The following is a 21,898-nucleotide window of genomic DNA, read 5'->3' on the forward strand; positions in this document are numbered from 1 at the left end:
GAGGATATAGTCATACCCTGGTGATAGAGCATTACACGTGCGTATGTGGGCATATCTATATATTTAGCCGTCCTTTTTGACGGTTCGTGTAAACTATTTTCATATACTTTTTCGCTCACTGGCGTCGCAAAGATAACGGTCACTGAACATATGCTGTCACTCAAAGTCGCTTTCAACAGAAGAGGGTTGAAATAATACTGGACTTACTGACCAGCGGGAGGAGAGACGTGGCAACACCGCAGCCTAGAAAAGTGGCAACACAGCAGCCTCAACTCTTTGTAGTTGGACTATAGTAAATACTTATTACATAAACTAAATATACTTTGCGTATCATTTATATAATCATACAGGATAGAAAAGTCTTATTATATATTTAAAGAAACACCATTAGGAGAAATGAACTAAATATACCAAAAATTAAAACTAGGAATTAGACAGTATAATAAAGCGAAGGAGGATTAGGATGAGTTGGTCGAAGGAGATACTGTAATAGAAATGATTGGAGAAGACTCATCCAGGCAACCGACCCCTTAGCTTAAAGATAGAACTGCTAGTAATGATTGAAAGTAATACTGTGTCATTCCAAATGTAAACTAGAGGGGCACTCATTAGAGTGCTGACCTCCGCCACGGCAACTTATTTCTTGCTTGACCTTGACCTTAACCTTTGACCTTAACATGTATTAATTGGCGTAGATTTTCATACACTCAAATATGAATCAAGTTTGAAGTCTCTGTGACAACGATGTCCAAACTTATGGCTGATTACGTGAACTGGACATCTGGCTTGACCGTGACCTTGACCTTCCAAAATTTAATAATTTCCAGCTTTTTACATAACAGTTAATCCCTGCAAGTTTCATTACTCTACGATTAAAATTGTGGCCAGAAAGCTGTTCACATACACACACACACAGAAACAAACACACGAACAGGGGCGAAGACATAACCTCCTTCCAACTTCGTTAGCGGAGGTAATTATACAGTTTCAAATAACATTATGAAACTGACTCGTAAAAAAATCATTGCTTTGGCATGTCAAAGACCTTTATCTTTCAATAAAAAAATTAATGACATTGCTTTGTCATAACAACTAAATACTTATGTGGGCCAACAAAAAACTGCCATTGTTATTACATAAATACTGATGTTATCTATAACCTATTCTTTTACTGACGTTGTCATTGTATCATTATAATATGCATAATTTGATAAACAATTTCAGCTTACTAGGAGAGATTAGTTCACCAAACTTTCAACTGGGCTCCAGAAGGCACTATAGTCAATTCTTTTTAGTGAGGCAGATTGGTACCGACTCGCAGGGGTGCCCTTTTCGCTCGGAAAAGTTTCCTGATCGCTGATTGGTTGGACAAGATTATTCTAACCAATCAGATAGCAGGAAACATTTCCGACCTCAAAGAGCAAATCTGCCTCACTAAAAAGAATTGACTATATCATAAAAAATGGCAGACGTCGGAATTTTTGATCTACAAAACCTGAATGGCTTCAAAATGAAATGAATACTATAACAACAATAATAATGGATTGAAGATTCCAGGAATCCGAATCCAGCTCAGAGGCCGATTCCAGGAGAGAAGAACAAAAGTTGACGCTAATGGAATATGATGTTTCTGGAATGAGGGAATCTCTTGAGAGATGAGGTCAACTGGGGTCAAATATTTCGGTTTTGATGATGATGATACTTCAGAATCTTTATATATATATATATATATATATATATATATATATATATATATATATATATATATATATATATATATATATATATATATATATATATATTTGTGTGTGTGTGTGTATATATATATATATATATATATATATATATATATATATATATATATATATATATATATATATACACCTTATTATTATTATTATTATTACTTGCCAAGCTACAACCCTAGTTGGAAAAGCAGGATACTATAAGTCCAAGGGCTCCAATAGGGAAGAATAGCCCAGTGAGGAAAGGAAATAAAAAATAAATAAATGATGAGAATAAATAAACAATATATCATTCTAAAAACAGTAACAGCGCCAGAACAGATATGTCCTATGTAAACTATTAACAACGTCAAAAACAGATATATCATATACAAACAATAAAAAGACTCATGTCAGCCTGGTCAACATAAAAACATTTGCTGCAACTTTGAACTTTTGAAGTTCTACTGATTCAACTACCCGATTAGGAAGACCATTCCACAACTTGGTAACAGCTGGAATAAAACTTCTAGGATACTGTGTAGTATTGAGCCTCATGATGGAGAAGGCCTGGCTATTAGAATCAACTGCCTGCCTAGTATTACGAACAGGATATAATTGTCCTGGGAGATCATTCCACAACTTGGTAACAGCTGGAATAAAACTTCTAGAATACTATTTGCGCATCGCCATGATCAGCAAAACTTTACTAATCGCCCTGATTAGTAAAGCTCAGGTTGGTTTGCTGTGAGCGATCAGATGAAAGTCTCCCACCAACACCAATCCGCATGGGGCCAACGTGCTGATGAAATGGCCAAATCCCAGATACGAATAAGGACATGTCTGAGGCCTTTGTCCTGCAGTGGACTAGAAACGGATGCATTTGTTACTTGTTTGTGCGTATGTTTTTATGTTGACCAGGCTGACACGAGTCTTTTTATAGTTTATGTGTGACATATCTGTTTTTGACGTTGTTACTGTTTTTAGAATGATTTATTGTTAATTTGTTCCCACCATTTATTTATTTCCTTATTTCCTTTCCTCACTGGGCTATTTTTTCCCTATTGGAGCCCTTGGGCTTATAGCATCTTGCTTTTCCAACTAGGGTTGTAGCTTGACTAGTAATAATAATAAAAATAATAATATATAGTAAGTATATATATATATATATATATATATATATATATATATATATATATATATATATATATATATATATATATATATATATATATATATATATATATATATATATATATATATATATATATATATTATCATGTTACAAAGGAGGGGACTCCATGACTTCGTCGGCCTTGGTTGCAACCCACCATAGTCGACTCACTACTCACTACTAACGACTCACTTGGGTTTTATAGGACTGGGCCCAACTCGGTCCTCCTCATCAGGCTGGGAGGAAACCGAGCTTTCCTGTTGACTTCCTACTGTCGATATAATGACCTAAGTTCTTTATATACTCACAAAATCTACGAGAAACCGGTTAGGTTAAGAGTTCAATGTGGTCATAAAAATATGCGTATGCTTATCTATCTATCTATCTATTTATCGCTGGTATGAGAGTGAGGTCTCACTGGGTAAATCCTACGATGCAGATAACACTTAGGTTCTGACTTCTTTTGAGCTTCTGGTGGCATGGTTGGTAGCACTCATGCTTTCCATTTGAAGGGGCTAGGGTTCGATCCCAGTATGAGATAAAATTTTATTACTATTTGAGCACGATATATATATATATATATATATATATATATATATATATATATATATATATATATATATATTTATATATATATATATATATATTTATATATATATATTATTAAAATATTTTATTTTTATTTTTCCTTTTTTTTTCTTTCCTCACTGAGCTATTTTCCCTGTTGGGGCACCTGGGCTTATAGCATCCTGCTTTTCCAACTAGGGTTGTAGCTTAGCAAGTAATAATAATAATAATAATAATAATAATAATAATAATAATAATAATAATAATAATATCCTGCTTCTCCAACTAGGGTTGTAGCTTAGCAAGTAATAATAATAATAATAATAATAATAATAATAATAATAATAATAATAATAATAATAAAAGGCCCTTTTAAAGATACCCAAGCAGATGGTGATGCCCAATTACAGTAGTTTACACAAGTGGTTGGTAGTCTTTGCGCAGACCCAAACTGAACAAACGTGAGCAAAGTGCTGTACCACTTTTACTGAGATGATTAGTCACAGATGAAAAAGAATCTTTCGAAGTATTGATCTTTGGCTTTAAATAACTCGCCCAATAAATCAAATTATATTTGATCTAGAAAATATATTTTGAATTATATACAGTATATATAATTATATACATATATATTGTGAATATATTGCGAAAATATATTGTGAATTATGTATATAATTATATACATAAATATTGTGAATATATTGTGAAAATATATTGTGAATTATATATATAATTATATACATAAATATTGTGAATATATTGTGAAAATATATTGTGAATTATATATATAATTATATACATAAATATTGTGAATATATTGTGAAAATATAGTGAATTATATATATAATCATCTATATAATTATAAGTATATATATATTGTGAATACATTGTGAATTATAAATATAATTATATTATTATTATTATTAAATGCTAAGCTACAATCCTAGTTGGAAAAGCAGAATTCTATAAGCCCAGGGGCCCCAACAGGGAAAATAGCCCAGTGAGGAAAGGAAATGAAGAAAAATAAAATATTTCAAGTGTAGCAACAACATTAAAATAAATATTTTCTATGAAAACTATAAAAACTTTATATGCATACAATTATACACAAACATATTATAAATCAAAACAGACATCACAAAATCAATACTACTTTTTTTTTACAGCATCATTAATCGAAATTTGATATCCTGATATGAAATCTCCAATCAATTTATAATTTAGGGATATATTGACATTTGATTTTCAATGAAAAAAACAAAACAAAAAACAAAACTAGCGAACAATAAAAAATCGTTTCTCCTTAGTTAGCTGTTTCCAATAATAGATGAATCTTCTGTGACAATGAAAGAGTAAAAAAAAAATATATTCGAAAAGTCAAAACGTTTTTATTTTGTTAATGAATACATGAATAGAGTAAAGTCAATGGAAGAAAGAAAATATATTGAATTGTCAAAAATGTGTTTTTTTTATATTTTCAATATGATTTTTCATAGCGAACGACTCATTCATAACAATGGCGCAGAATAAACTTAATTCAATTTTATATTTCATATTTATGGAAGTAAAAGTTATGGTACGCCATCTGGGGACGGATATAAATCTTATTTTCAAACTAGCCGTTGTTGTTGTTGTTGTTGTTGTTTATTTAGTTCCTTATTTCCTTTCATCACTGTCCTACTTTTCCCTGTTGGATCCCTTGGGCTTATAGCATCTTGCTTTTCCAACTAGAGTTGTAGTTTAGCTAATAATAATAATAATAATAATAATAATAATAATAATAATAATAATAATAATAATAATACGGGCCCTTGGGCATATAGCATATTGCTTTTTCCAACTAGGGTTGTAGTTTAGCTAATAATAATAATAATAATAATAATCATAATAATAATTATCACAATAATAATAATGATAATAATAATATTAATAATAATATTGTTGTTGTTGTTGTTGTTGTTGTTGTTGTAGTTATGTACACAAATTATCAAGATAACGTAAATAACAATTGAGATGATATCCATGATAAGATTTTTCTAAAATAGTCATATATTTTCAATTTGTTTATAATATACAAATACCTTAATGAAACTAGCTGTTGTTGTTGTTGTTGTTGTTGTTTTGTACACCAATTACAAATGAGATGATGTCCATGATATTATTTTTTTTTTCGAAAATAATCATATATTTTCAATTTATCAATATTCGCAAACCAATGTGTCTGTCAATCAAACAGCTGTTACCGTTCTTCATATTTGGCCCTTAAGCCCTTATAATTCAACTGCAATATGCTGGAAAAACTATGGTTTACTTAACCCTAATGATAACGTATTGACAGTGTACCAACTGTGTGTCACATGATCGTACATAGTAACGACATTTCATTTTGTGTATATATTATGCTTGTACCTTCGCTCTCCCCTCACACTGATAAGGACCTGAAATAACATGTCTGTTTTTCTCACCGTTAACTGTTAACCGGTGCGGTGTCGGTTGAACAGGAAATTTCCTGTTACATTGAGTTTTTGTATATAAAGGAGTGTTCTGTCATAAATTTAATACTCAGTTGCTTTCATCCTGTCTTTGAGTCACAACCTTCTTCAATAAGGCAAAATGTTATGAGCATAATGTTCTTATCACTATTTCAATTTCAAAACAAAATCTTATTCCTTCTGTCAACTGTTTTTATTGTTAAGCATATTGATTTTGATTTTGATTTTTGGATAAGATATTCTCTTGTGGCTTCTGTCATTTAATTTTCTGAAATATTTTCTAATGCATTCTAATTGTTTATTAAGATCATTTTAATTTTGTTTATATACATACACTGTTTGTGTATAATTTACAATCTTGCATTCTTCTGTTCATACATGTATACTCACACACACATAAATATATATACTGTATATATATATATATATATATATATATATATATATATATATATATATATATATATATATATATATATATATATATACATATATATATACTCTATATGTATACACATACAAATATACATACATATATATATATATATATATATATATATATATATATATATATATATATATATATATATATATATATATATATATATATATTATTTATATATATAAATATATATATATATATATATATATATATATATATATATATATATATATATATATATATATATATGTATATATATTTATTTATTCATATATATAAAAATAATATATATATATATATATATATATATATATATATATATATATATATATATATATATATATATATACATAATCTGTATTGAATGAAAAATCTAATTTACACTGAAATTCCAGACCTTCATATCTAACACCACCTAAAACACTATCACCATCAGCAACACAGCTATCACCATCAAATCCAGGCCTTCAACACCACCAGCACACACACCTCCACTAATATCACCAACACGGCTTAAAAGCACCACCAGATCACCACTTCACTATCACCACCACAGACTAAAAATACACAACTCTATAGTCCATTTCTTTTAGCGAGGTAGATTTGCACCGACTCGCAGCGGTGCCCTTTTAGCTTGGAAAAGTTTCCTGATCGCTGATCGGTTGGACAAGATAATTCTAACCAATCAGCGATTAGGAAAATTTTCCGAGCTAAAAGGGCACCGCTGCGAGTCGGTGCAAACCTGCCTCGCTAAAAGAAATGGACTATAGGTAATTCTTCTTCTTGTAAATATTTGTAATTAATAATCCTGTGGTTCCTTTTCCCCAATTGCCAAAAAAACCAGACCGAGCAGCTCTCCTGAGGTCCTCCAAGATCTTTCCCTTTGGGGCTGAACACATATTTGGATGTAAGTATCAAGTATATTAGACAAGTTTGACTTCTTGAGTAGGAAAGTAGAATAGAGTATATTCCAAAGGTCTCACGAGCTTTGCATCACTCACTAAAGTCAATTCTATTTAGTGAGGCAGATTTGCACCGACTCACAGGGGTGCCCTTTTCACTCGGAAAAGTCTCCTGGTCGCTGATTGGTTTCACAAGATCATTCTAACCAATCAGATAGTAGGAAACTTTTCCAAGCTAATAGGGAACCACTGCGAGTCGGTGCGAACAAACCTCCTTATAAAAGATTGACTATAGTTGACTAATATTTTTCGACTTCCAAATCCTGTCTTGTGGACGAGACTTTTCATGATTTTAATAAAAAGAAAGTTGTTTTTGAGCAAAGACAAGTGAATATCCTTATCACTTTGATAAGAAAATCTATTCAAGACAGACTTTTCATGCTTTCAATAAAAACAAAGTTGTCTTTGAGCAAAGACAAGTTGATTTCATATTTATATTGATAAGAAAATCTATTCAAGACAGACTTTTCCTGCTTTCAATATAAAGAAAGTTGTCTTTGAGCAAAGACAAGTGGATTTCATAATCACGTTGATAAGAAAATTTCCTTAAGGACAGAATGAGAATTCAAGACAAAATGGAACCTACATTCCTTTTCCAACTGTTTTTTTCTTAAAGATATGATTAAATGTTCAATTATCTTAATGTGAAAATAGGTCCTTTTAAATCGTCTTCAAGCAAACAGAGGTTCTTAGGTGGAAATCTTAATAAAAAATGATATAATAACATAATAGTAGTACCTGTCAAACCCGGCTGAGTCCCTCGTCAGGCTGGGAGGAGAGAAGAGAGGAAAAGTCCCCCTTTGTTCCTTTTTTTTTATGTCGGCTTACCCCCCCCCCCCCATTTTGGGAAAGTGCCTTGGTAAATAGATAGATAGATAATAGAATAGTTTTTCAAGAAGTACCAAATCAATGAAAATTTAGATAAAATGTTAAAATATTGGGATATATTTACCCACTTATGGTCAATTACTTATATATGATTTCTTTCAGCACTAGGATTATCTGCATCAGGACCTTTGGGAGTGTCTCTAGGACTGTCCCCAGTTCTTCCTCTACAGCCACCTGCAGGTAAGGCTCCTGTGTGAAGATAGGCTTAAGTAATCAGTGAAAGTAAGTGCATGTGTGTAATCAACTCAGCATGTGATGAAGGCTAAGCTTAAGTAATAACCCTTAAATTGTAATGCACTAATAAGGTTAAGGTAAAGGCTTAAAAGGTTAAATGGCCGCTCATGAATGGCAGAGGCAAGGGACAGTGACATTGCCCTAGCAAGCAGGACAATGCCCTAGAGACTGACCATATATGATCAGAGCCCAAGTCCCTCTCCACCCACGATAGGATAGGCAAGGGACAGTGACATTGCCCTAGCAAGCAGGACAATGCCCTAGAGACTGACCATATATGATCAGAGCCCAAGTCCCTCTCCACCCACGATAGGATAGGCAAGGGACAGTAACATTGCCCTAGCAAGCAGGACAATGCCCTAGAGACTGACCATATATGATCAGCGCCCAAGTCCCTCTCCATCCAAGATAGGACAGGCAAGGGACAGTGACATTGCCCTAGCAAGCAGGACAATGCCCTAGAGACTGACCATATATGATCAGGGCCCAAGTCCCTCTCCACCCAAGATAGGACCAGGGAAGGCAAGATAATGGCTGCTGATGACTCAGCAGATAGACCTATAGGCTCCCCCCAAACCTCCCATCCTTAGCTCACAAGGATGGTAAGGTTGCAGACACTAAAGGAGCTAACGAATCTGAGCGGGACTCGAACCACCATCTGGCGATCACCAGGAAGAGACGTTACCAATCAGGCCACAACAACCTTGATTTCAGTTCTAGCTTTATCAGAATAGATGCTAAATCCCCCATTATGGTGGCAAACCACAGCAGTGACCTCCCCAGTAAACAGCTAAAACTCACGGTCCCGGGCTGGGATCGATCTGCTGGCATGCGAATGCTAGGCGAACACGTTGCTACTGCACTAGCCAGGAGGCTAGTAATAAGCCTAAATGAGAATGAAAACTAAAGGTAAGTGGCATTGCATTTATAAGTTCAAATGCACATTCGCAAATTATTCCAAGGGTGCACGCTTAAATTACCTCCAGTGAGCATGCGCAAATAAGCTTGAGTGCCTATGTGCAAATACGCCGGAGTACGTGTACGGATAAGCTTACGTGCAAATACGCCGGAGTACGTGTACGGATAAGCTTACGTGCAAATACGCCGGAGTACGTGTACAGATAAGCTTACGTGCAAATACGCCGGAGTACGTGTACAGATAAGCTTACGTGCAAATACGCCGGAGTACGTGTACAGATAAGCTTACGTGCAAATACGCCGGAGTACGTGTACAGATAAGCTTACATGCAAATACGGCGGAGTACGTGTACAGATAAGCTTACGTGCAAATACGCCGGAGTACGTGTACAGATAAGCTTACGTGCAAATACGCAGGAGTACGTGTACAAATAAGCTTACGTGCAAATACGCCGGAGTACGTGTACAGGTAAGCTTACGTGCAAAAATGCCGGAGTACGTGTAAAGATAAGCTTACGTGCAAATACGCCGGAGTACGTGTACAGATAAGCTTACGTGCAAATACGCCGGAGTACGTGTACAGATAAGCTTATGTGCAAATACGCCGGAGTACGTGTACAGATAAGCTTACGTGCAAATACGCCGGAGTACGTGTACAAATAAGCTTACGTGCAAATACGCCGGAGTACGTGTACAGATAAGCTTACGTGCAAATACGCCGGAGTACGTGTACATATAAGCGGAAGGCAAATGTACAAGCAAGACAAGTGCGTATAAATAAGATATAAATAAGACTAATTGCATATACGCATACAGGTTTAAGACTTCTCTTCTTTCCAACCTTTATCCCTACATTAAGGGATCGGTTGCCTGATGCATCCTCTCTAATGGCTTCTATCAACGGCTTAAGCTGAAGTTCATATGGGTAAATAATATTCATTATGCATGCACAATAAGCCTAACTAAGCATGTGCGAATAACAAGCCACATTATCTTAAATAAAAGTTTTTTTTTTTTTTTTTTTTTTTTTTTTTTTTTTTTTTTTTTTTTTTTTTTTACCTCAGAGGCTCAGAGCAGTCTAAAGTGTTAACTGATTTTTCATAAACGAAATGGTAACGCTGGATTTGAAATTCAATTGGTCATTTCAAATAGCTGTTTTAAAAACTCGAGTTTATAAACATAGGGCAATTTATCTTTTTTTTTCTTTTTTTAAATAACAGAAAATCTTTAGGATGAATTTGAAATTCAGTTGGTCATTTCAAATAAGTGTATTAAAAACTGGAATTAATAAATATAGGACAGTTTTTCATTAAATAACAGAAAAACATTATATGACTTTGAAATTCAATTGGTCTTAAAAACTAGAGTTTAAAATTTAAGGGATCTTTATTTTAAATAACAAAAAAAATTGGATGAATTTGAAATTCAATTGGTCATAAAAACTAGAGTTTATATATATAGAGCAATTTTATATTTTTTTTTCTTTTTTGAATAACAGAAAAGCCTTAGGATGAATTTAAAAATTCAATCGGTCATTTAAAATAGCTGTATTAAAACCTGGAGTTTAAAAATATAGGGCAAAGGTCAGGCCCTTGAACCAGTGAATTATCCAACGTGACCTTTGACACGACAATGGTCATTACATTCTCAGGAATCAGTATTCCCCCAGAAACCAATTCTATCAACACAACAATGTCTTCTTCGTTTACATAACGCAGATGGGAATTTCTTAGTTGAAAAGAAAGAAAGAAAAACTAGCTTGGGTTCCATTCAAAAAAAAAAAAAAAAAAAAAAAAAAAAAAAAGGGTCTCCTTCAGTTTCGTCTTCCAGATTTCAGATTCCTTATCACAATGTCTGACGTTTATTCAGTACTCTTACATCCAAAGGATTCCGGGTCTTAAGAAAAGACAAGAAAATGAGAGAGAGAGAGAGAGAGAGAGAGAGAGAGAGAGAGAGAGAGAGAGAGAGAGAGAGAGAGAGAGAGAGAGAGAGAGAGAGAGAGAGGTTAATAATCAAATATAAATTTATACTTGGAGAAAAATTTAGTTTCCCAACTGTATGAGAGAGAGAGAGAGAGAGAGAGAGAGAGAGAGAGAGAGAGAGAGAGATTGCTTAATAATCTAATAGAAATATATACTTGGAGAAAAATTTATGGTTAGCCAACTGTGTGAAGAGAGAGAGAGAGAGAGAGAGAGAGAGAGAGAGAGAGAGAGAGAGAGAGAGAGAGAGAGATTGCTTAGTAATCTAATAGAAATATATACTTGGAGAAATATTTATGGTTAGCCAACTGTGGAGAGAGAGAGAGAGAGAGAGAGAGAGAGAGAGAGAGAGAGAGAGAGAGAGATTGCTTAATAATCTAATAGAAATATATACTTGGAGAAAAATTTATGGTTAGCCAATTGTGGAGAGAGAGAGAGAGAGAGGAGAGAGAGAGAGAGAGAGAGAGAGAGAGAGAGAGAGAGAGATTTTTTTTTCTTTTTTTTGAGAGAGAGAGAGAGAGAGAGAGAGAGAGAGAGAGAGAGAGAGAGAGAGAGAGAGAGAGAGAGAGAGAATTTTTTTTCTACCTTCTGTAATAGTGACATCAATGTTTTATTTACCCTTCCTTTCACTTCAAGGAACTCGAACCCCCCCCCACCCCCACCCCAAACCTCTACCCTTCCTCACCTCCTTTGTTGGTAGCACTACTCTCCCCCTGGCTCTTGGGGGTGGGGGGTGGGGGGGGAGGGGGGTACGTTACTCGAAAGCTGCTCCTTTTCACTTAAGAGTAAGATGGAGTAAGATGACATTACTCATGCATGAGGTACTTCAAGGAGGATTTCATTGACACAACGGAAAATTTTTTAAGGATTCTTTTCCTCCTCCTCCTCCTCTTCTTCTTCTTCTTCTTCTGCATAAGGTTCTTCACGGATCGGTAAAGTCTCTGCCTCGTGTTTCCCAGTCGGGGGTTCGAGTCCCGCTCAGACTCGTTAGTGCCATTATTGTCTGCAACCTTACCATCCTTGTGAGCTAAGGTTGGGCGGTTTGGGGGAGCCTATAGGTCTATCTGCTGAGTCATCAGCAGCCACTGCCTAGACCTCCCTGGTCCTAGCTTGGATGGAGAGGAGGCTTGGGCGCTGATCATATAATATATGGTCAGTCTTTATGGCATTTGGTAGGGCAATGTCACTGTCACTTGTCTCTGCCATTCATGAGCGACCTTTAAACCTTTAAACGGGAAATGTTTAAGATTCTCCTCCTCCTCCTCCTCCTCCTCATTTTCTTTTTCTTCTTCTTCTTTTTCTTCTTCTTCTCCTCTTCCTCCTCCTTTTCTTCTTCTTCTTCTTCTTCTCCTCTTCCTCCTCCTTTTCTTCTTCTTCTTCTTCTTCTTCTTCTTCTTCTTCTTCTTCTTCTTCTTCCCATGAGAACGTCGAATCGTCCCTCCTTTGTTAAAGATTCGGTACTTGGCTTTCAGCTCGTCTCGTATTGTCCCTCCGGAGCTTTGCATTTTCCAGTATTTGTCAAAATGTCAAAAATATTCAACTTATTAAAAAAAAATAGTCACTAATAAAAAAAAAATCTATCACGTGATGTCTTGTATGGGATAGTATATGTCAAAGGGTTTGACGTAATACTGGTGTTTATCCTTGAACTAGTTACTGGAGAGGGAATATGTCAGTGACTTTTTTTACGGATTTTCTTTGAAGCCAACATTCATTCAGGCCACATGATAATGGTAATAAACAAAATTTGTGTGTGTGTGTGTGTGTGTGTGTGTGCGTTTATCAATAGGTACAATAATTAATTAAATAAAAATATTATTAGCGTTGAATTATAACTTTCCAATAATAATTTTAATAATAATAATAAAAATAATAATAATAATAAAAACAATAATAAAAATAATAATAATAATAATAATAATAATAATAATAATAATTTTAATAATAATAACAATAATAACAACAATAATAATAATTTTAATAATGATAATAAAAAAGAATCTTTTACCTCCGCCAAAGAAGTTGGAAGGAGGTTATGTTTTACCCCCCTGCTTGTGTGTTTGTGTTAGTTTGTGTGAATGTTTGTTTGTGAACAGCTTCCGGTCCACAACTTTAATCGTAGAGTAATGCACCTTGCAGGGATTAATTGTTATGTAAAAATCTGGAAATTATTAAGTTTTGGAAGGTCAGGGTCAAAAGTCAAGGTCGAAGTCAAAGGTCAAGGTCAAGCAAAATATCCAAAATAACGTCAAAAGGATGAAGATTTCAATTAGGAGAATCTCCTTATACAGAAATTAAAATATAAAACTTTTAAAGATGAACAAATTATCGATGCTTGAAATATCTTCCAAAAATGTTTAAATTATAGATTTTCCAATCCTATGATTTAGCCTATGCCTAAAAAACTTTGCATTTCGTAACATTTTTATAACTACCTGGGAATAACACACACACACACACACACACACACACACACACACACACACACACACACGCATATATATATATATATATATATATATATATATATATATATATATATATATATATATATATCATACCACGAGTAAATTGCCTTGAACTGACGTGAATATTCATTAAATGATTGATCAAAAACAATTTTTTATTTTTATTTCAGGGCGACCTGTGCTTGTTACAACCCATAGACCCGACTGTGCCATAGATGAGGACTACTGTACCTACAATCAACTGTATCCCCTGTAAGTACCTGTACATTTTGAATTGGTTTTCTTGTATTTGTACATTTTGCATTGGTCTCTCTGTAGTTTTCTTGTGTCTGTACATTTTGCAGTGGTCTCTGTAATTATCTGTAAATCTCACTTTGAGTTCCCTGTATATGTTTATTGTCCATTGGCTTCACTGTTTGGATCTGTATATTATTATTAGTAGTAGTAGTAGTAGTAGTAGTAGTAGTAGTAGTAGTAGTAGTAGTAGTAGTACTACTTAAGTTACAACCCTAGTTGGTAAAGCAAGATACCATAAAACCAACGGCTCCAACAGGGAAAAATAGCCCAGTGAGGAAAGGAAATAATGAAATAAATAAACTACAAGAGAATTAATGAACAATTAAGATAACATATTTTAAGAACAGTAACATTAAAATAGATCTTTTATAAACAAACTATGAAGAGAAGAGAAACTTATGTCAGCCTGTTCAACATAAAAAACATTCGCTGCAAGTTTGAACTTTTTAAGTTCCTCAGACTTTTATTGATTTCGCTGCAAGTACCAGAGAAGTTTGGATTAGCCGCGCTGTAAATGCATGTAAACTTTCCCCACTTGTTACCTTCGCCAACGAAGTTGGAAGGAGGTTATGTTTTACCCCTTGTTTGTGTGTTTGATTGTGTTTGTGTTATTTTTCAGTGTGTGTGTTTGTTTGTGAACAACTTTTTTAATTGTAGAGTAATGACTTGCACGGATCAACTCTTAAGTAAAAAGCTGGAAATGATTAAATTTTGAAAGGTCAAGGTCAAAGGTCAAGCAAAATGTCCAATTCACGTAATCAGCCATAGGTTTGGACATCGTTGTCACATAGACTTCAAACTTGGTTCATATTTGAGAGTATGAAAATCCACGCTAAATGATACATGTTAAGGTCAAAGGTCAAGGTTAAGGTCAAGCAAAAGGTTTAGGAATAAGCAGCCGCGGCGGAGGTCTGCGCTCTACTAAGTGCCCTTCTAGTTCCCCTCTGTTCCCACGATCAACAATTTGGTAACCGATGCTTCTTGAAATTAGGCTTTCACCAGTGACTTCAAAAAAGCATTACATAAGCCTTAAGCTACAACCCTAGCTCGAAAAGGATGCTAAAAGCCCAAGGGCTCCAACAGGGAAAATAGCCCAGCGAGGAAAAGAAATCAGAAGGCATATTGACAGAGATCCCTGTTATGTAAATATTTTTGATAAACTCTGCACGACGAATGTTGCTCTAAAAAAAAAAAAAAAAACTCAAGGCAAAAATATCAAATTTGATTTTTCACTTTAAAAAATAACCCTTAAAGGAGTATATGGCGAAATAGGGGGTTGCCAGAGCTAGGATAATTTCTTCCCCCAAAGCAGATAGGTCAGGATGATTAACAGGTAAAAGTGAAGTTTTAGAATCCAGTGATAAAAAAAAAAAGAAAAAAATTCCTCAGGGCAAAAATATTAAATTTGATTTTTCATTTTAAAAAGTAACCCAAAAAGAAATATGTCGAGACAGGGAGTTTCCAGAGCTAGGATGATTTCTTCTTCCAAAGCTGATTAATCGGGATGATTATCAGTTAGGAATGAAGATTTAGGAACATAGCTTTTAACCCTCCCTATTTATAACATCAACAGCTATATTGCAATCAGTTTTCCATGTCAGTGATATCCTTTTAGTATGGGGAAATACCTCAAATGTTTTCCCTCTGTACGCTTTTAAAGGTTTAAAGGTCACTCATGAATGGCAGAGGCAAGGGACAGTGACATTGCCCTAGCAAGCAGGACAATGCCCTAGAGCTGGGTTGCCATTCGTACGATAGTTATCGTACATGTACGATTATTTTGGGTCCGGTACGATGTACGATACATACTTTGGGTATATACAATGTATGTGTGTGTGTTTGATTAAGCAATTATGCTAAAATACCTCGAAATAAGCTATATATGTTACTCCTTAATAATCTTGTTCAAAGTGTGTACGATAATTTTGGTTTAAAAAACGACAATTTTAAGGTTCATGTATGATAATCCAGTGGAAATAATCTGGTAACCCTGCCCTAGAGACTGACCATATATTACATGATCAGCGCCCAAGCCTCCTCTCCCCCCCAAGCTAGGACCAGGGAGGGCCAGGCAGTGGCTGCTGATGACTCAGCAGATAGACCTATAGGATCCCCCAAACCCCCCAACCTTAGCTCACAAGGATGGTAAGGTAGCAGAAACTAATGGGACTAACGAGTCTGAAGCGGGACTCGAACCCACCACTGGCAAACACCAGGAGGAGACGTTACGAATGTTCTTAAATGTTTTTTTCTCCTCGCCATATTCCAGGGATAAAGTAAACACCATCATTGATCGGTTTTACAACGACGTGAGGCATCTGTACAGTGACCTCTATCAGTTCCCTCCGAGTGACCTCATCTACTACGATAATCGAACACTCCACAGTCACAGGTAAGCTGGAAGGGCGAGGCTGCCCGTGCGCGTCTCTCTCTCTCTCTCTCTCTCTCTCTCTCTCTCTCTCTCTCTCTCCGTTATCCTTACATTAAGGGGTCAGTTGCCTGATGTGTCCTTCCTCTCCTATGTCTTCTATCAAAGGCATCTTCTCCCACCAAAACCTCTCTCTCTCTCTCTCTCTCTCTCTCTCTCTCTCTCTCTCTCTCTCTCTCTCTCTCTCTCTCTCTCTCTCTCTCTCTCTCTCTCTCTCTGTAAATATAATTCATAATTTGTTGTCTAATTATTATGGCACTTTCCTAGCCAGTTAGAGGCCCAGGTTCGATCCCAGAGAAAGCCCGAAATCCCTTGTGCATATTCCTTTAAATAGTATCTACGTCTATTTGGCCTAAGCAAGTGGATTAGGTACCTGGTGGTGTGTTGACTGTTGTGGATTAAAACACAGTTGGATGAGCATGAGACCAAACACCTAATTCATATATATATATATATATATATATATATATATATATATATATATATATATATATATATATATATATATATATATATATATATATATATATATATATATACACACACACATACATGGTACCTGATCCACTTCTTAAGCCACCAGAGCCACAAATCAATAGAGAATGTCTAACCATAAGTGAGTCAAACTTGGGACCTCTTACTTATTAAGCAAATATGCTACCAATCACACCGAGGATCCTAGATGGAATGTGGAATTATCAGATATTTTGGAGGATGTTGATAAAATTTCGAGTTGTTATTATCCTTTTCTCTAATCGTTGTTGTTAACAGGGGTGGTGGCCACTTCGTGTGCGAGAGCTCCATTCAATATCTACGACCAGGTTGGGCACAGAACCTCCATGGAGAATGGGTGGCCGTTATCAACACAGACAAGTTCCCACAGTCTATCCGTGTGGAGACATGCAGGTGAGGAAGAAAGATATAGATAGATAGATACACACACACACACACACACACATATATATATATATATATATATATATATATATATATATATATATATATATATATATATATATATACAGTGATCCCTTCCAAATTATGGAGGGACGGCACCATATCGGTATATATGTATATTTCCCGGGTTTCTCAATAATATCTTCAGAGGTAAGGTTGCGTGCCAAACTACTCTTTAACTGCTAGGCGGACTGGTGCGCTGTAGGTCAGAGAGATAGCGACGGCTCCATATCAGTATATTTGTATATTTTCTGGGTTTCTCAATAATATCTTCAGAGATGAGGTTGCATGCCACACTACTCTTTAACAGCTAGGCGGACTGGTGCGCTGTAGGTCAGAGAGGTAGCCACGCACCTGACGAATGTGAATCAAGAGCCATACCTCTTCTTAGCCATGGCACCCGTAAACGCAAGAGCTTGGGTCTTGTAATGTCTTTCTCTCTTTCTAAAGATATATATACATTATGCATATGTATATATGCAATAATTGAATTCAACAGCCAGTACAAGTAATACAAGCTTACATCTCTTTCGTTACAGGTACAAGGACAAGAGATGTGAGTACCTTCCTCCTTGTTACAAGTCCAAATGCGTTCAAAGATACAACTATGTGAAACTACTCTGCTTGGACCCCTACCGACCTACATACAGGCCCACCGTTGATGTCTTCAAAGTACCATCGGCCTGTTCTTGCTTCGTTGAAGATTTCACCTATTACTAGAAGTGGTTTTTGGCATATCTTTCCCCAAAAAGGGAGAGATAGATTTCATAGCGTTTTGTTGTTTCACTTGTTACATGGGAGCAGTCGGGTTTGGTGATATTGATAATTCCTTAAAAATTATTCTGTGGACTTTTGAAAGCTGGTGGGGGACGTACACGTTTTTTCAAAATTCATACATATTTCATATTTTTTTTTTATTTTTTTTTTAAGTTTGGTGGTGGGGGGCATACTCATTTTTTGAATTTTTTATAGATCTGAAAAATAATTTTATGAACTTTTAAAAGTTTGTGGGGCCATACATTTTTTTTTAAATTCATATATTATCCGGATATTTTTGGCTAGGTGGAATATTTCATAGCACTAGAAGACAGCCAAAATGCTTTAAAATGTTTATACGGTCATGTTTATTGCAATGATAGGTTATAAATATTTCTATAAATAAATTTTCTTCTTGAAAAAATGAAAAAGAAAAGTGATATTTCACCTACATTGTAAACCTGTCACATTTGTTTAACGATTAACAAATTACATAAATAATGCAGCCATGTATTTTGCATAAAATTTTTATAATATTTTATATAAATATATTTGAAAAAAAAAACTGAATTTTTTTTAGATAAGGTAAAACAGTCCTACCGCGTTGCGTAAACCTAACAAAATTTTGGGAAGAAATAAAATATTTTTAAAAAATGTATTTTTAGTGATTTTCATAATTTCACTTGTGTTTATTAGACAATATTTTACTTCTTCTCTAAGCGTGTTTTTATACATATATTCTGATAAAACTTTTAATTCTTTACTAATCAAAACATTGAAAGCTGTCACTTATGTATATTTTTTAAAGAAAATGTGGCTTTATTTTCACAAATGAATGTAATTGCATTAAAAATCTTCAAAACAAGATTATGATGTTTAGAATTGTTTTTATTCTTTGTTGATATGTTTTTAGTTCTTAATTCAATGAATTTTCATTACCTATACCTTCACTCTTGTATTTTGTATCTCATATTTCATATTGTTTTCAACTATTTTACTTTTCTTGAACGTGGTCGTTTTCAATCTTTAAGAATATTTCTACAGTTTGAAAATACATGTATGGGATGGGATAAAGATGTTATTTATTCAATATTGTATGAGTTATATGGTTGGTATATATCACATACTTTGGGTTTACTAGATGGGTAACTGTCTCTCCTCATCAATATTTAACAGTAAATGAGCAATACGTGATATGAAACGTTGAATACAAACAAGATATAACGAGTAGAGGTCCTGTAGAGAGTGGGATTCCCCTGCTGGGTTAGGTACTATTCAGCGCCGCCAGCTCAGCGCCGCCGGTTCAGTGCCACCGGTTCAGCGCCACCGATTCAGCGCCGCCGATTCAGCGCCGCCGATTCAGCGCCACCAGTTCAGCGCCACCAGTTCAGCGCCACCAGTTCAGCGCCACCAGTTCAGCACCACCAGTTCACCGCCTGGTCATTTCAGCGCCAAAAACAAATTAGCGACAGCCATCTCAGAGCCAGAAGAAATTTTAACTCTCTCTCTCTCTCTCTCTCTCTCTCTCTCTCTCTCTCTCTCTCTCTCTCTCTCTCTCTCTCTCTCTCTCTCTCTCTCTCTCTGACACAGTAGTTTGTATAATTTCAGTACCAAACCGCTATTTATTGATCTCGGTGATTCCGTTGTTTAATTAAAATCTCTCTCTCTCTCTCTCTCTCTCTCTCTCTCTCTCTCTCTCTCTCTCTCTATCAAATTAAAGTAAAGTAAAGCAATATGTTCTTCACGAGAAACTTAACATTCGGGTAATCGTCCCTAGTTACTATTGAAAAATAAATTATAACACTTGCTATGATTTTATATATATGCAAATTTTAAATTTTTATAAAAGCATATGGGTGTTATCTATCTATAGTTAGAAATACTTAATTTACCACTGTACTAAGCTCCTGGCTAGTATAGTGGTAACGCGTTCGCCTAGCATTCGCATGGAAGCATGTCGATCCCACCAAAGACCGTGAGTTTAAGCTGTTTACTGGGGAGCCTACTGCTGTGGTTGGGCACCAAATTAGGGGAGGTTGGGCTTGACCGGCTGACGTTCTGGTGAGTATCTATCCTTTAATCTTTAAATACTTCTATCAAATTCAAAATGGCTATCTGTAATACTTTTTCTAACCTGCTTTAAAAATTCCAAGATGTTCAGTATCAAAATTGTTGAACATCAAGAAAAAAATCAGCTGAATGAATCTTTGCCAGGATCTGTTTTGTCCTCTGATTCTACCATAACAACAACAACAACATAAAATCAGCTGATTGAACCTTTGCCAGGATCTGTTTTGTTCTCTGATTCTACCTTAACAACAACAACAACATAAAATCAGCTGATTGAACCTTTGCCAGGATCTGTTTTGTTCTCTGATTCTACCATAACAACAACAACAACAACAACAACAACATAAAATCAGCTGATTGAACCTTTGCCAGGATCTGTTTTGTTCTCTGATTCTACCATAACAACAACAACAACAACAACATAAAATCAGCTGAATGAACCTTTGCCAGGATCTGTTTTGTTCTCTGATTCTACCATAACAACAACAACAACAACAACATAAAATCAGCTGAATGAATCTTTGCCAGGATCTGTTTTGTTCTCTGATTTTACCATAACAACAACAGCAACAACAACATAAAATCAGCTGATTGAACCTTTGCCAGGATCTGTTTTGTTCTCTGATTCTACCATAACAACAACAACAACAACAACATAAAATCAGCTGATTGAACCTTTGCCAGGATCTGTTTTGTTCTCTGATTTTACCATAACAACAACAACAACAACAACAACAACATAAAATCAGCTGATTGAACCTTTGCCAGGATCTGTTTTGTTCTCTGATTCTACAACAACAACAACAACAACATAAAATCAGCTGATTGAACCTTTGCCAGGATCTGTTTTGTTCTCTGATTTTACCATAACAACAACAACAACAACATAAAATCAGCTGATTGAACCTTTGCCAGGATCTGTTTTGTTCTCTGATTTTACCATAACAACAACAACAACAACATAAAATCAGCTGATTGAACCTTTGCCAGGATCTGTTTTGTTCTCTGATTCTACCATAACAACAACAACAACAACAACATAAAATCAGCTGATTGAACCTTTGCCAGGATCTGTTTTGTTCTCTGATTTTACCATAACAACAACAACAACAACAACATAAAATCAGCTGATTGAACCTTTGCCAGGATCTGTTTTGTTCTCTGATTTTACCATAACAACAACATAAAATCAGCTGAATGAACCTTTGCCAGGATCTGTTTTGTTCTCTGATTTTACCATAACAACAACAACAACAACAACATAAAATCAGCTGAATGAACCTTTGCCAGGATCTGTTTTGTTCTCTGATTCTACCATAACAACAACAACAACAACATAAAATCAGCTGAATGAACCTTTGCCAGGATCTGTTTTGTTCTCTGATTCTACCATAACAACAACAACAACAACAACAACAACAACAACATAAAATCAGCTGAATGAATCTTTGCCAGGATCTGTTTTGTTCTCTGATTTTACCGTAACAACAACAACAACAACAACATAAAATCAGCTGAATGAACCTTTGCCAGGATCTGTTT

At 35.0% G+C, this 21,898-nt stretch overlaps 1 protein-coding gene across 3 annotated transcripts in view; it reads left to right on the top strand.

The window, feature by feature from the left end:
- LOC137625697 (neurotrophin 1-like) overlaps nucleotides 1–18,836 on the top strand; it is a 30,193-nt gene extending 11,357 nt beyond the window's left edge. The window contains exons 3-8 of one of the 3 annotated variants that reach the window (XM_068356601.1): nucleotides 7,244–7,306; nucleotides 8,352–8,429; nucleotides 14,019–14,100; nucleotides 16,415–16,537; nucleotides 17,345–17,479; nucleotides 18,070–18,836. In XM_068356601.1, coding sequence (XP_068212702.1) covers nucleotides 7,244–7,306; nucleotides 8,352–8,429; nucleotides 14,019–14,100; nucleotides 16,415–16,537; nucleotides 17,345–17,479; nucleotides 18,070–18,250 — 662 coding nt within the window. In that variant the 3' untranslated portion in view covers nucleotides 18,251–18,836. The remainder of the gene's footprint in view (nucleotides 1–7,243; nucleotides 7,307–8,351; nucleotides 8,430–14,018; nucleotides 14,101–16,414; nucleotides 16,538–17,344; nucleotides 17,480–18,069) is intronic. The other 2 variants (XM_068356602.1, XM_068356603.1) reach the window with 2 other exon arrangements.
- Nucleotides 18,837–21,898: the final 3,062 nt, after the last annotated feature.

The sequence above is a fragment of the Palaemon carinicauda genome, chromosome 32 (assembly GCF_036898095.1).
Source record: "Palaemon carinicauda isolate YSFRI2023 chromosome 32, ASM3689809v2, whole genome shotgun sequence".
NCBI lineage: Eukaryota > Metazoa > Arthropoda > Malacostraca > Decapoda > Palaemonidae > Palaemon > Palaemon carinicauda.